General features: G+C 38.0%; 1 protein-coding gene across 6 annotated transcripts in view; it reads right to left on the bottom strand.

The window, feature by feature from the left end:
- The window catches only part of utrn (utrophin), a gene marked incomplete at its 3' end in the record, with an annotated part of 265,554 nt that overhangs the window by 206,556 nt on the left and 43,297 nt on the right, over nt 1–15,701 (bottom strand). For all 6 annotated transcript variants that reach the window (XM_084428992.1, XM_084428995.1, XM_084428993.1 and 3 more), the window contains 12 exons: nt 10,946–11,137; nt 8,235–8,416; nt 7,974–8,124; nt 5,699–5,818; nt 4,935–5,036; nt 4,063–4,170; nt 3,756–3,935; nt 3,492–3,670; nt 2,896–2,995; nt 2,726–2,813; nt 2,393–2,640; nt 1,262–1,442 (listed from right to left, as the gene is read on the bottom strand). In XM_084428992.1, the coding sequence (XP_084285118.1) occupies nt 1,262–1,442; nt 2,393–2,640; nt 2,726–2,813; nt 2,896–2,995; nt 3,492–3,670; nt 3,756–3,935; nt 4,063–4,170; nt 4,935–5,036; nt 5,699–5,818; nt 7,974–8,124; nt 8,235–8,416; nt 10,946–11,137 (1,831 nt within the window). The remainder of the gene's footprint in view (nt 1–1,261; nt 1,443–2,392; nt 2,641–2,725; nt 2,814–2,895; nt 2,996–3,491; nt 3,671–3,755; nt 3,936–4,062; nt 4,171–4,934; nt 5,037–5,698; nt 5,819–7,973; nt 8,125–8,234; nt 8,417–10,945; nt 11,138–15,701) is intronic.

Genomic DNA, 15,701 nt, shown 5'->3' with positions numbered 1-15,701 from the left:
GCTTATCAGAGTATCGTCAAAATCCATTTAAAGCAAGAGTAACACTTAAATGGAAATAAAAGCCTATGTGTCAAAAAACAATCAGATATTTTAAATCATCAGTGAAATCTGACAATGATATGATACATTTTATCTCTTTAGATCAAATCACTCTTAAAAATTTATTTTTCAGGCATGTTCATTGTATGTGTATGCAAAAGTAAACTATAGAAAAGGTGAATGGCTACTTTACTATCTAGCAAAATAACTGTATGTGAGTGGAGTATGTACAAATTCACAGTACTCAAAAAACAGTATCTATGTGAAAAGTCCCCGGATGACCTTCTACTACCGGTGAGACTCTGAAGTGTGCATACGATGGACACTTTACTATCCCATGAGGCCACGGGAGAGGAGCTGTGAATGGCAGTAAAGTGATGCAGACAAGTCACTTAGCAACTTAGCACTTAGCTTAGCAACATGCTAACGGCTCTATTGAAATCAATCGTGAGTTGAGTCTGCTGTGCTATTTTTTGTGGCGTTATTATCCATGCAGAGTGTATGAAATGGATGAGGTTCCAGTTCAATTTGAACGTCTAAGTAGATGTTTACATTAACTTTTGAGGTAATATTTAGTCTTTTTAGGAGCTTGACAGAATCAGTTACAGTCTATTTTAAAGCGTGGAAAGAGCAAGTTGGACATGCTTAAAAATTTCTCCTTTTGTGTTTGACAGTAGAAAGAAAGTCATCCGAGTTGGAATAACATGAGGGTGAACGATCGATTACATTTTGGCTGAACTATTTCCTTTAAAGGAATAGTTCAGCTAAAAATGAAAAGAGTTTGAAAAAGAGAAATGAGTTTCTCTCTTCTGCTAAACACAAAAAATATATATTTTGAAGGATATGGTTAACCAACAGTTGATAAAAATACTATGGAAGTCAATGGGATACATTAACTGTTTAGTTTCCGACGTTCTTTAAAATATCTTATGTTGTGTTAAGCAGAGGAAAGAAACTCCTACAAGGTTTGGAGAAACTTGAGGGTGAGTAAATGATGACAGGATTTACATTTTTAAGTGAACTATCCCTTTAAATGCAATCATGTAGGAATAGTCTGTTCTTTCTCCAGAAATGATTTAATTTCTCCTTGATTTGTACCTTAGAATGAAAAGCTAAACCACCAATTTTCACAATCTCAAGCTCCCTCAAATTGCAGGCTGGAGCGGCATTCTTTAAACGTCATGAGAGTGTTTTGCAAGGGCTGTAATTTGGGGATGTGTACCTGTAGTGATGTCCTGCTGCCGTGTCTTGAGCTCTTGAACGGTTGAGCTGTGGCGGGATGCCAGCGCCGTCACATTGGGCCTCATGGTATCAGGAACACCGGGTTCTGCGGTCAGACGCTCCGTCCGAACACGGAGATCTTCCACCTGCGGCTGAAGCTTTTCCAGCTCTGCTATCCGAGCCTGAAACACAGATACAGATCCATATCTGCTGTTAACAAACTCAGAATCACATAAGGCATTCGGAGTTGTTCTAAGCTCCTTCATTGGCAACCTTTGACATTCATGGAATCCTTCCATTCTACAAAAGGTTATTTACACTCTTAAAAATAAAGGTTTCAAAAGGTAGTTTTAGCTGTAATGCCTCACAAGAACCATTTTGGGTTCCCTAAAGAACCTTTCAGTGATCAGTTAACCATTGTTTAGTGTGCAATGGCACATTTTAATAATCTTTAAAGAACCTTTTGTGGAATGGAAAGGTTCCATGGATGTTCTTTATGGAACCATCAATGCCAATAAAGAACCTTTATTTTTAAGAGTGGAGAGTGGGAAAAAAAATGTTCAGGAAGAATAAATGTTCTTCAAATGAAGACAAAATGGTTATTTTAAGCACTGTTCACTGAAAGGATCTTTGAGGAACCCTAAATGATTATATTGCATTGCTGCAAAACCCCCCTTTTTGGAACCTTTATTTATGTTTTGAGAGTGTACAGTAGTAGTAAAGTATTTTTACTTTACTCAAGTACATTACTGCACATGAAGTTTCATAAATAAAAGTCCATGGTCCATTTTGTTTTTCCTTTGATACATAAATACATAAAAAATTTAGTACTTTCTTACTTTCTAAAACTGTGAATTACTTTTACTTGAGTAAAAGAAAGAAAGTACTAGATTTCCAATGTAAATAAGTATTGGATGAAATTCAATATTAAACGTAGTGCAGTAAAAAGTACGATATTATTCTTTGAAATGTTGTTAAGTAAAAGAAAAACACTGATAAAGTACAGGCACTTGAAAAATGTACTTAAGCAGAGTAAAAATACTTCACTACTGTCCACCTCTGCAGTTACATTTCTGTTAACATCTGATCTGAGAACAGTATCTTGCATAAAGTGGCCTGGAATTTGACTGACCTCACAGTCGTCTCTGAGTGTCTGGAGTTCCTGCTGGTTGTTTTTGACTCTAAAGTCTTTTGAGGAGATCAACCATTTCTCCTGTTCCTGCAGGACTCCATCGGCAGCCTTCAGTCCTGATAGAACCGACGCCACCCGCTCTAGAACTTGAGCTCGGTTCCTCAGCTCCTGGATCAGGTTCTGGCAGCTCTCCCATTCCTTACGCACAGAGTCCAGGCCAGAACGGGCCACCTCTGCAGACAGACCTTCTATAAAGACAGATGGAGTGAATTTAATCAGTAGGAGAAGACAAGAACCATCATGTATCTTAATAAACCCATAATAATTCCCAACCTTTCTCCAACTGTTCAATCATCTTCTCTCCATTCTCCACCACCTCTTTCACCAGAGCCTCATTCTCAGCATGCTCCACCCCCAGGACCTACAGAGACGGGACAAAAACATTCAGTAGGCCAAATATATGAACTAAGTAAATGTTAGTGTGGGTCAACAGAGTATGTCACCTGTAGTTTTTCCTTCAGGACAGGCGAGTCTCCAGCAGCTCCGGCAGATGATTTCCATGCAGCCAGCTGAGACAAAAGCTTGGGAACATCGGTTTCAGCTCTAAAAAACACAAACACATCACATCAGAGTTCACATGAGGGAGTGCTACAGCTGAGCAGAACAACAGAGAAGATGTGCAAACACTGCATAGCTTATGCTAACGTTCACATAATGTGCTAATTATGAACACAGGCAAAACCGCATAATGAAAATAAATTATGATATTTTTAGCCTGAACAGCTGCTAATCTGTAATGCTTGAAATGTGACATTTTAATTGTCAGAAAACACTGTCTGGAATGACATCAGATAGCCTGTGTCAAGCAGGTCCAATATATATTTTTTTTTTTTTTGTAGTCCATTGCAGGATAAACACCGGGATTTTTTTTCCTTTTTGTTTTATTATTGCAGCCGAAAATGACAGAATCTGACTGAAAAAGACAAAACGCTAGTTGTGAGTTTGCTTGATTTTGCATTAAATTCAGTCATTGTGTGAAATCCTGGAGGGACTGATTCATATTTCTAGGGTTTTTGTCAGGTGTGTTTGTTTGTCGTACAGTCTCCTGAGCTCGCCGTCTGTATCTAGATGTCGTCTTTTGGGTGGGGCGGGTGGTGGAAGCTCTCCGTCGCTGCTGGTGAAGGTCTGCTCCATCCGTGTTGTTACTGTTGTGATGGTCTCCATGACAACCCTCTCCTGTACATGGGACATCCCGGTCACAGACACTGCTTCGGTTACCTGGAAACATAACAGACACTTGGAATCAATGTTAGATAAAAAAGCTCATGTGCAACAATACACACAAGAGAGATGTGTATCTGACCTGGCTGGAGCAGTCCTCGAGTTTTTGGACCAGGTTGTCCCAGCGTTGGGTTAGATGGTCTGTGTCTGTCTCGATCCCCTGAGCCGCGGCTGGACTGTTTAACAAAACCATCACGTCCTGTCCAGCATCTGACAGAGCACTCAGGGTCCTCCGCTTCTGGGCCATGTCCTCCTTAAGACTCTGCCATGGGGTTCAGAGAGTGAAAACAGTGATGCTCTAATCGACCAGGCAGAATTCAGCTGAGTAATGTTAATTGTTATCATAACCTAAGCTACAAATACAAAGTCATGCATGTTTGTCTACTCACGGCTAGTCTGCGGACGCTGCCGTTTATTTCACTGGGGTCTTTAAAATCACAAGTCTGAACTTCAATCAAGGCCTTCTCCTTTTCTGCTAGCCATGATCCAAACAAACTCTGAGTGGACAAAAAAGATAGAAATAATAAAACATTTAAATAAGTTAAAGTGATAAGAATAGTACTTTGAAAGCAAAAGAAAAGTTGATTTTCCAAAGCAAAAATGCATCATCATTCATATGTTGCTCCGAATAAAAAGAGAAAATAATCATACCGCCCATCCCTACACAGTACTTTGGCATGCAAGCATAAAACTACACTAATTTACTGTAATATCATAGAGAAAATCTTCTGATTTACATCACAGTTCAGTTTGCTGTAACTGCAAACTGACGGAAGTGCTCTAGACAAGTGAAGATTGTGTGCACTCTACACTAATGATGTACTGGGTCAATGGTAATGGTATCTGCAGGTCACAAACAGCCATAATTCAATCTCACTCTTTCCCAGAATGCAGTCTGAATTGTTAAAAATAGCAACCTGATCCTTAAATGCATTCAATGAACATTACAAGTCCAAGATAAGAGCACAACACAATCGGGCCTAACACAGAGCCCTGAGGCACACCTCTGATCATTTTTTAGCCAGCAGCTGTAGTAAAGTCAGGTTTGTGCTGGATTGAAATTAATGTATGGATGGGCAAACAAACATACATATATTTAAGTACTCAAACTTGAACAATTATTGATCATGAAAACATTTAAATTGTGTTTCAATTTGCAAAATCCATAAACTCGAGTAACTATCAATGATCATTATCGGCCTCATTATCAATTTTGTGATTTGTAACAGTGCAAGTTTGGATTTTTGGTATCAGGCCTCACCTGGTCGTCAAGCAGCCGCTGCCACACCAGCTGCATTTCCTCGAGTTTGTTCCAGCGTTCCTCCGTCCAGCGACACACTGCCGCCCAGCGCTCCCCCAGTGACTGTGAAGAGCAGAAGGAAAAACAAGAGAGAGAAAGTTATTCACTGTAGGACTTTTCACACACTTTTATGGCCTCTGGGAGAGTCAAATGTCTGTTCAGCTCCAAGTTTCTTGCTGCACTGCATACAATGAATTCTCAACACTGCATCCAACATTAATAGATCTCATTCCTTAGAAGAGCTATCAGTACACCCATGGAAGAAGCTTAAAACAACTTTGTTTCATTACCTCTACACTTCAGTAAGAAGAAATTTACTATCAGATTCATTCTTTTCTGCATTCACTGTAAGACATAAACAGCTTTCACCTTGATCTCAAGTCAAACACTGCAGGTACTGTCAAATAACATAATTCAATTTGAAGCAAAACTCACAAAATATAAATATGATCAGAAACAGTTTTCTAATGAGCACGTGTTCAGCAGTCTGGACCAGGGTTTGCATTCTGTTTCACTATATATGGTTATGTGTTTTGTTTCGCTACTGGTACATGAAAATTAGAGCTGAAGAAACACCAAATGACAGTTAAAAAACTACTGGCATAAAAACTAATGGTTTCTATTGTCTGAAGACAATAATGGCTCTAACCAGACACTCCAAACTGCCATCTTAAAGTTACACTAATTCTGGCACAACAAAAAAAATGCAGCATTTTATCCACTACCTGCAGTTGGTCCTCCAGGGCAGCAGTGGCGCTCTCCCCACTGTTCTCATCCACAACCACAACCATGTGCGTGAGAGAGTTCACCTTTACCTGCTCCACCTCCAGATCATTCTGCAACACCTGAAGATGTAGTGCAGTGAACAAAGGTCAAAGGTTAGGGTCTAAAGAAGATCTAAAGTTTGATCAATTTTCTTTATTTACTCTCAAAAAAAGAGAAAATGCATACATATTTTAATATTCTTTTTTTTCCTATGCATGCATTTAAATAAATACATATAAACATGACAACTGTTATTGTATTTCCATTGAAAAAAGTGGAATATATAGGAGTGAATTCAGGTTGATTGGGACACTTTTTGCCATTACTGGAAAAATGTGTCCCAATCAACTTCACCCCTATGTGTGAGTGTGTGTGTGTGTGTGTGTGTGTGTGTGTGTGTGTGTGTGTGTGTTAGGTTGAATATGACCCAGGCATGTTCTCATGCTGCACAGAATATGTAGTAAAAATGCAGGATGTAGTAAGATACAGGGTAGATATGACATTTTTGACTTGAGGTTCTGTACCAAGTATGAAAGTGTGCATGAACGAGCCTCCATATATAGCGTGGAAGCGCTTGGGTGATGTGGTCCCCTTCCTATGAGACTGTGAGACTCCTAAATATAAGCATGTGTGTGGGAGCGAACGTGTGTGTGCTCTTCATTCGCTAGCTGAACAAACATGCCGAGGTCGTGTTTGCCCCTCGTTCACTGGGGCATGTGCTGATTTGCTTATTCATTCTTCTCACAACTCAATCTCTTTCTCCTTTCAGCAGTCATGGTAAATTCACATTGGAGAAAACTTTTATTTGCAAACAGGTTATGCACACACACGGGGACCTCTGATGCGAGTCATTCATTAACTACACAGGCCTCCTGAGGACAGTTTTATTGCCCAGAGGTCGCGATTTCAGGAGAGTTTATAAAAGTTAATATCCACTTTGTCTCATAATTCTCTTTTAATGTTTCTTAGTAATCTTTTTCTACAACTTTCAATCTGTTTTCCCTATTTCTCACAATCATCAATTGACTTTACCAATCCGCCATTTGTCCGTCAAGCTTTAAAGCTCACTGAACTGTCGGACACGTACAAAACCTCTTCTTTCTTTGGAAAATTCCTTTAACAATGGTAAACGGGTGTTATGTTGCATGTAATTTGGTACTAGGTATCCAGAGTGGCTGTTTAATGGAGTTTTGTTGGTGCTCTTCCCAAAATCAGCCAGAAATCTTGAAAAATGCAAGCGTTGGATCAGACTTGTCCTTTGCTCGTTTTAATTTCCATGATATTTATTCAATTGAATAAAAAGCTTGTACAGATAAAGAGTGTGTGTACAACTGTTGTGCATCTGTTGACTCCTTATATGTGGATTATTTGGTTTTAAAACAGAAGAATACTGAATGGACTCGGTTTCAACAGCTCTGATAAGTAATAAATAATGTGACATGCAGCCAAAGTTATTTTTATTTATTTAAATCTCAGTAGTTAAAAACACTTAATATAAAGTGAGACCAGAAAAACTGTATGTTAAAGTCATTGTTCATGACATGTCGATTGTTGACTTCTTATTTGCTTAGATTTCCCCTTATAATTGTGCGATATCGGGGTTTTTTTTACATTTATAATTATCTGTATATTGTTTCAAAGCAGAATTTCTTCTACTTAGTGTTTCTACACAATCTAATACAAAAGCTTGTGCTTTCTGACTTGACGATAAACTGCATTATAAATAATTTATATAAAGCCGATATATATGATATCACACTTTTTTTAACATTTATATTATAAAATATATTTACTAAATTAGAAATAAATCATTTGAAAATTAATATGAATTATATTTGCTAAATTGTGACGATAGATGATAGCGTTTACCTTTCTAGTACTAATAAAAGAAAAGCAAAAGCTATAACAGTGTTTGTATACCGTTTTCTTTCTCTGTTTGAATGCTCTGTCTAATAATTTATTACACCGAATTGTTAAACAGAGACCGCAAACGAATGAAGATGGAGAATAAGAGCTCAGATGCCGGCGTTCTCTGTGATTTCAAAATAATAGTCTCGCATGCAATCAAAATAAAAGTCCCTCCAACACATCAAAACACATTGCCGATAATAAAAAATAAAAAAATAAAATATCGGCCGATTTATAACAACCACTAATCACAACGTGTGTATCATAACACAGTTACCAATAATACCCAGTCTTACATTTATTAGAGAAATCAAATGTATCCCTTACTTTGTGCTGCTCTATCTGTGCCAGATATCCCTCCATGTCTCCTGCTATTGGCTCCGTCTCCATCTTCCGGATCCGCCCCTCTGTGTGCGTCAGCCAATCGGAGAGCTGCTGGAGCTGCTGCTGCTGAAGGTCCATCAGAACCTCATGAAGCCTGAAGATGGAGGAGAGAGAGAGGTCATGTTCAAGCACTCTCCTCAAACACAAGAGTCCGTTATGAACGTGTGTGTGTGTGTGTGTGTGTGTGTGTGTGTGTGTCCGCACCTGGACTGGCGGTCCATGCTGGCGACCCGCAGGTTTTCCCAGCGGGAGTTGAGCAGTGTCATCTGTTCTCGAATCTCATCCTCCTCTTCCTCACTCAGATGGCCTTCAGCGATCAGCTGGTTTCCCGCCTGTAGCACGTTACCCACGCTGCTCTGGTGAGCTGTCAACTCCATCATGAAGGCCTGAGGGCAAGAACACACATCAGTCACAGAACACACACCGTCTTCACAGACGACTTACACTGCAACACGAGGGAGAGTATTTATGGAGACTTTACCATGGTCAAGTCAAGTGTGTTTTAGGCACTTCTTCTTGCTTTAAAAATAAATAATTATTTCAAGTGATATAGCTCATTATACTAACTGGTCTAAAATGAGTTCATGCTTAATGTATCATGAATTACCAATGGACAAATGTTACACTATTTATTAATCTATGTTGACATTGATTTATAGATATACTACTGTTAATTAGTTAATAATACATTAATGGCATTTTATACCTTTAACTTGTTTTATTTAATGTTTTAAAATGTCTGTTTGAATTTTTTTTAACAATTTGTGGTTATAATTTAATTTGAACAATTTAATCATTTATTACAATTTTAACCAAAATTGGGGTCCTTTGAATTTTGTTTGACTTTTTCCCAAATTCCTTTATATAAATGTAAAGCTTTTAATGTTGTTTATATGTCCATGTGGCGTTTTTAATATGCTTTAAGATAAACCATGTGCAAATTCATAAGTCAACATCATTGCTGAGTGTTTTCTCCTTAAAACTGCAGTGAACCAAAGACAGAAATGTAATGAAAATCTGTCATTTTGGTGATAAAAGGTAATGACTCCAGGGGGATTTTAAATGAAACGCTGGTGAAGTGACTCTCAGGAGATGAAGTTCATGTGTTCCTGTCCTCACACAGAGAGACCGCAGACGCTGAAAACACCAGGAGCGTCACGTGTGCTTCAGTATTAGATCAAACACACAAGTCTCCTCTGATCTATCATCTGATCTAGTCATCTGGGTCCCAGTGGAAATCACCACGATAACGGCCATTGCAACATCAGAACAAACAGAGCCAAATCAAACTACTAGCAACACCCCAGTTATGACACGATTGGTTCGAAAGTGTAGAAACAACACTTTCTCAATACAGCAAAAAAAAAAGTCAGAGTTTGATGGTTAAAGTGGGAGCATAGTGCAGAGACAAACAAGCTCAAGCTTCCAGAAAAGCCCATTGCTCAGAGGATCTGCACACCCGTATTTGCCTTGCTTTTGTTTTTGCGTCAATGCCTCATGTTGGCGCTCACTTTCTGAGAGGAATGTAAAGCTCTCTCTCTCTCTATCAGTTTATGTGCACTGGCTCTGCTGTCTGTCAAATGTCTCCCTGCCTCACAGAATTCCTCACATTCCTGGCATGTTGGGATCATGTTCTCGGAGAGCATCTGAAGACGGGACACGCTAACGCTTCAGGAGAGAGAGCAGGGGTGCGCGGGATGACCACAGTCTTCATCACTGAAACACTGTCACCATGAAATATCTTGAAAAATATTGATATATTCGATACCATTTTTGATAACACATGGAAAAACATTAAAAGCATTCAATTTAAACATCAAATTAATTTACTTTTGACCATAACCAATGCATTTCCGGTAACGCTTTACTTAAATCCTTTATGTATAATGCAAAGTATTGATAATGTACGTTATAATAATGCATTATATCTTTTCATAAACAATTGTAACCAAAGGTAAAATGCATTTTAACATTCACAGATTCCTCGTTACGTCTGAAATTGATTGTTTGTCGTGTTTTAATGCATTATACTTTCTAAAGTTGTATTAATATGTATTATAACTGTGGTTACAATTATTCATGAGACACACAATGCATTATAAGGAGCATTACAAGGCATAATTAATGCATTAAAATTCGCATTATACATTATACAGATTTTCTCTTCAAATGAAACTCTTTTGGTTGGAATTATATAATAATAATATTAAGAATTATTGATATTATTCTTATTTTAATTCTGTATTTCTAAGACAGAAAAATATAAGGAGCATTGCATTTCATTACATTTCTGAATTTATATTCAGAAAAAATATTACTATTTTAATACAAAAAAAACTAGTATTTCATAACAATAATTATAACAATAATTATAATTTACTTGCAAGAGTTAAACCCTTGAGCTTTTATTTTGGTGGAAAACGGCAGGGAAGCCTTTTAAGTTTCTGTGAGACTTAATTACAAATCCAGTGAAATGCTGTAATCGTCTGTCCACAAAAATGTTGGAAATTCTGCAAACGTAAAAATAAAGCATAACTATATAATTACTTGATTAAAAACACACTGCGATGAGCGTTAATTCTGTCGGAGAGAAGAGCGTGAAAAAGTGAATACTGCAGAAGATGAGGATTGAAACCATTTAAAAAAAATAAAATCACAGTGATGGTATATCAAATATTCTTATATATATATATATATATATATATATATATATATATATATATATATATATATATATATATATATATATATATATTAAATATTAAACATTAAATAACCATGAGATAATGGCAATTGTGGAATAATACAGTAATAATCCTGGGAAACAGGCCATGCTTTAAATCATTATTCACTGGAAGTCTCCATCTCTGCCGCAGCTCTTCTGTGAGTGAGTTTAAAGCGATCTGAGCGTGTACCTCGTGTGTGTGGAACTGGTCTTTGACCTCCTCCACGTCGTCGGACACGTCGTCCTGCATGTGCAGCGTGTCTTCGGCCGACAGCAGCCAGGTGAGCACCTCCTCCAGAGTCATCTGATACGTGTCCAGATTCACCTCGGTCTCGGTCTCGGTCCTCGTGCTGCTCACCTCCTCCGGCTCTCCAGCCAATCCCTGCACAGCAACACACACACACACACACACCTTCACCTCGAGAAACCTATATAACGTTAAACAGAGCGTTAACTAATAATTCAGGAGGATTGACTTTTCCGTTGAATGTTCCACGTATGTCTCTGTGACTTACTGAATGTGTTTGCACTCGTGTGTAAAGCGTTCGAACGCTGTGACAGGTGTCACACACATGAGAACCGATGACATGTGGGAAATGATGTCATATATGAATGTGCGTAGGCATTAATGAATCTGAAAGCTGTAGTGAAGGAGACTTTAAAGGACCAATGGCATCAGACTGAAGATTTAAACATCACAGGCCCTGTTTACACCTGGTATTCAGATGAGTTTGGGTCGATCGGATCACAAGTGGACGAGAGACACATTCCCGTTTACAGCTGGTGTTTTAATCGTCTCTTTTGTCCACTTTCAACCACTTCTGTCCTGATTTCTTCGAGGGGAGGGTCTATGGACAGGTAAATGGATGTTTTTGGGGTTTTTTTCATACAATTGTTATATGAACACGACCGGAGATGATGGAAAACACACGGAGAGCATCAGCTTTAGTTTCTGCAAGACCAGCCGAACGCTGTGAGTGTGTGTTAGAGATCAGGAATGGTGAGAGAACCAAACTTCTCGTCTTTAAACCAAACTTAGGTCTTCAGCCCAAGTTTAAACCCCGTCTATCTAGAGCGCTTCTCATAATGTTCACGCATTAGTTCAGTAAGCGGAGAGTAGGCGGTCTTTTGTGTCTGTTTGAACACATTCGTCCACACGAGCGTTCACACTACGAAAGCAATTGAAAGTGGACGAGCTCAAACGTTTTAGACCCGTTTTCACCTGTATTTAGAGTCGTCAACTTGTGATCCGATCGACCGAAACACATCTTAATACCAGCTGTAAACAGGACCATGTCCTTGAAGGTGCTAAAACTCCTCACCCACCCCCGTTTCTGCACATGTAAAAACTTCTTAAAATGGACATAATTTCAAATACATGTTCAGTTGACACTCCTTCTAAATGTAAAAATAGTTTATTTTTTAGAGGGTGGAATTTTGTCCTGGGTGTGTTTACTGAGATTCACTCCAGCATCTGTTGTGAGATGACCTTTCATGCTACCATTGAACACACACACAAGAGAATCACTTATGGGAAAAATCATTACTGAAGTTCAAGAGTCTGAACCACACTATCTCTCAGCCAATCGCCACACCTTCTCACGCAGACAATACCGCCATTGGCACGTGTCCTCAGCTGAACACAAAACAGGGCCGGTCATGGGATATCATCCACATTCTCAGATGTTTATGTCCCACGCCTTAAAATTTGACAGCTTTTCTAAAACCGGCGACCTACGTTCCACATCACACCCAAGCCAGAAATGCCACAGCTCATTGATAAGAGTGAAACACTAATCGTGAGTCCGATGGAAACAGAAGCCATTGTGCTGTATAATAAAAGAGACGGAATCAGGTAATGAACCCGTCACATCTGAAATCTGACATTGGGGAAACCAAACGGCACCACACCCGGGAACTCTGGGGAACATCACAACAGTGGGAAAGATAAGAGAGATTACATATAATAAGCTTGGACTGATAACTCTGTTCCGATCTTAGAAAAGCAACACTGCCCTAAGGAGTATGACATGAACAAAACATGGTATTACCATGGTACAAGTCAAAAACAAGGTGTTACCATTACCAAAAAAAGCAGGGAATTGTCATGATAGATGTCAATAACAGGGTATTGCCATGTTACCATATAATACAAAAAAGCATTGTGCAATTGCCATGGTTCAAATATACAAGCATGGCATTGTCATGATAGATGTTAAAAAACATGGTATTACCAGAGTGCAAAAAGGGATAAAAACATGGTATTATCACAGTGCAAGAAAAAGGCATTGTCATGATAGATGGTCAAGAACATGGTATCATATCCAAAACACATGGCATTGCCATAGTAGAAGTCAAAGAATATGGTATTACCATGGATTAAGTAGAGAAAAAGCATGGCATTGTCATGCCATTTTGGGTGCTTTTCTGCTGGTAAAAAAAAACTGTGACTAATAATAATCAACTCCAGAACATTTTCATTTAGGGCTGTTTGTAGAACTTAATAGAGATGTTGACCGATGAGACTGAACATCATTCGTTTGGTAGAAGAGTTCACCATTTCAAAAGACTGGATCTCATCTGAACAAAGAAAAACAGTCAACATTAATTTGACCAGAGCTGAAAGAACATTTAAACTGTGCTAATAGGAGCAACTGAGTCCTCAAACAAGGCTTTGTTCCTTGTATAAATGCACAGAGAACGGCCCTCGTCTGGAGGAAAAGGTCATCTGATGAAAATATTCCGCTGGAATTCCCAACTTCATCCCACATGCGGGATGAGACTTTGTTCTTTCTGATCGACTGCAAGAGTGTGTGCAGTGTGTGTGCATGGAGGGCGGTGAAGCAAAGCTGCAATAAGCAGCATTGAAACATTTGTGGTTTGACGAATGCAGAACCACCCAAACGCCCTACAGCGTCAACCCTGCACAGATGCAGAGAGGAGAGATCAACAGTGTGAGGCATTTAACCATTGATTATTCTGGATTAATGATTATTGTTTTGAGAGTGACAAGAGCATTTGACTGTGGGTGTGAATCCCTAAATTATCATCCAAACTGACTTGTGTCAAAACATTCTAATAGCATAACACTCGGCTGTGAACACAAGTCTTGGTTTAAGTCTATTGTTAGGCTTGAGGTTAAAGAGAAAACTATCTGTCATGATTCATTCGTCAACTGACTTCAGAGATCTACAAAACTTTCTCCACAGAGTCATTCAGAAGCAAATGCAAGCAATCCAGTTTGAGTGGTCAGACAAGCAGCTCATTTCGGTTATTAAAGGCATTAAAGGTTTATTACTGCAGCCTGTCAGACATGCCCTAAAAACTGGCATAACCATGATAAATGTCTATGAAAGCATGATAGTATTACTATGGTACATGCCCTAAAAACATGGCTTTAACATGATAAATGTCCATAAAAGCATGATATTACTATGGTACATGTCCTAAAAACAAGACATTAACATGATAAGTGTCCACAAAAGCATGGTTTTACTATGGTACATGTCCTAAAAACAAGACATTACCATGAAAATGTCCATAAATGCATGATATTTCTATGGTACATGTCCTATAAACATGGCATTACCATGATAAGTGTCCACAAAAGCATGATATTTCTATGGTACATGTCCTAAAAACATGACATTACCATGACAAATGTCCATAAAAGCATGATATTACTATGGTAAATGCCCTAAAAACAAGACATTAACATGATAAGTGTCCACAAAAGAATGGTTTTACTATGGTACATGTCCTATAAACATGGCATTACCATGATAAATGTCCACAAAAGCATGATTTTACTATGGTACATGTCCTATAAACATGGCATTACCATGATAAATGTCCACAAAAGCATGATTTTACAATGGTACATATCCTATAAACATGGCATTACCATGATAAATGTCCACAAAAGCATGATTTTACTATGGTACATGTCCTATAAACATGGCATTACCATGATAAATGTCCACAAAAGCATGATTTTACTATGGTACATATCCTATAAACATGGCATTACCATGAAAATGTCGATAAATGCATGATATTACTATGGTACATGTCCTATAAACATGACATTACCATGAAAATGTCCATAAATGCATGATATTACTATGGTACATGTCCTAAAAACATGACATTACCATGACAAATGTCCATAAAAGCATGATATTACTATGGTAAATGCCCTAAAAACATGACATTACCATGATAAATGTCCATAAAAGCATGATATTACTATGGTAAATGCCCTAAAAACAAGACATTAACATGATAAGTGTCCACAAAAGAATGGTTTTACTATGGTACATGTCCTATAAACATGGCATTACCATGATAAATGTCCACAAAAGCATGATTTTACTATGGTACATGTCCTATAAACATGGCATTACCATGATAAATGTCCACAAAAGCATGATTTTACTATGGTACATATCCTATAAACATGGCATTACCATGAAAATGTCGATAAATGCATGATATTACTATGGTACATGTCCTATAAACATGACATTACCATGAAAATGTCCATAAATGCATGATATTACTATGGTACATGTCCTATAAACATGACATTACCATGAAAATGTCCATAAAAGCCTGATATTACTATGGTACATGTCCTATAAACATGACATTGCCATGAAAATGTCCATAAATGCATGATATTACTATGGTACATGCCCTAAAAACAAGACATTAACATGAAAATGTCCATAAATGCATGATATTAATATGGTACATGCCCTAAAAACAAGACATTAACATGATAAGTGTCCACAAAAGCATGGTTTTACTATGGTACATGTCCTATAAACATGGCATTACCATGATAAATGTCCACAAAAGCATGGTTTTACTATGGTGCATGTCCTATAAACATGGAATTACCATGAAAATGTCCATAAAAGCATGATTTTACTATGGTGTAT

This window comes from Rutilus rutilus, assembly GCF_951802725.1.
Source record: "Rutilus rutilus genome assembly, chromosome: 13".
Lineage (NCBI taxonomy): Eukaryota > Metazoa > Chordata > Actinopteri > Cypriniformes > Leuciscidae > Rutilus > Rutilus rutilus.
This window is presented reverse-complemented; position numbering and strand designations above follow the sequence as displayed.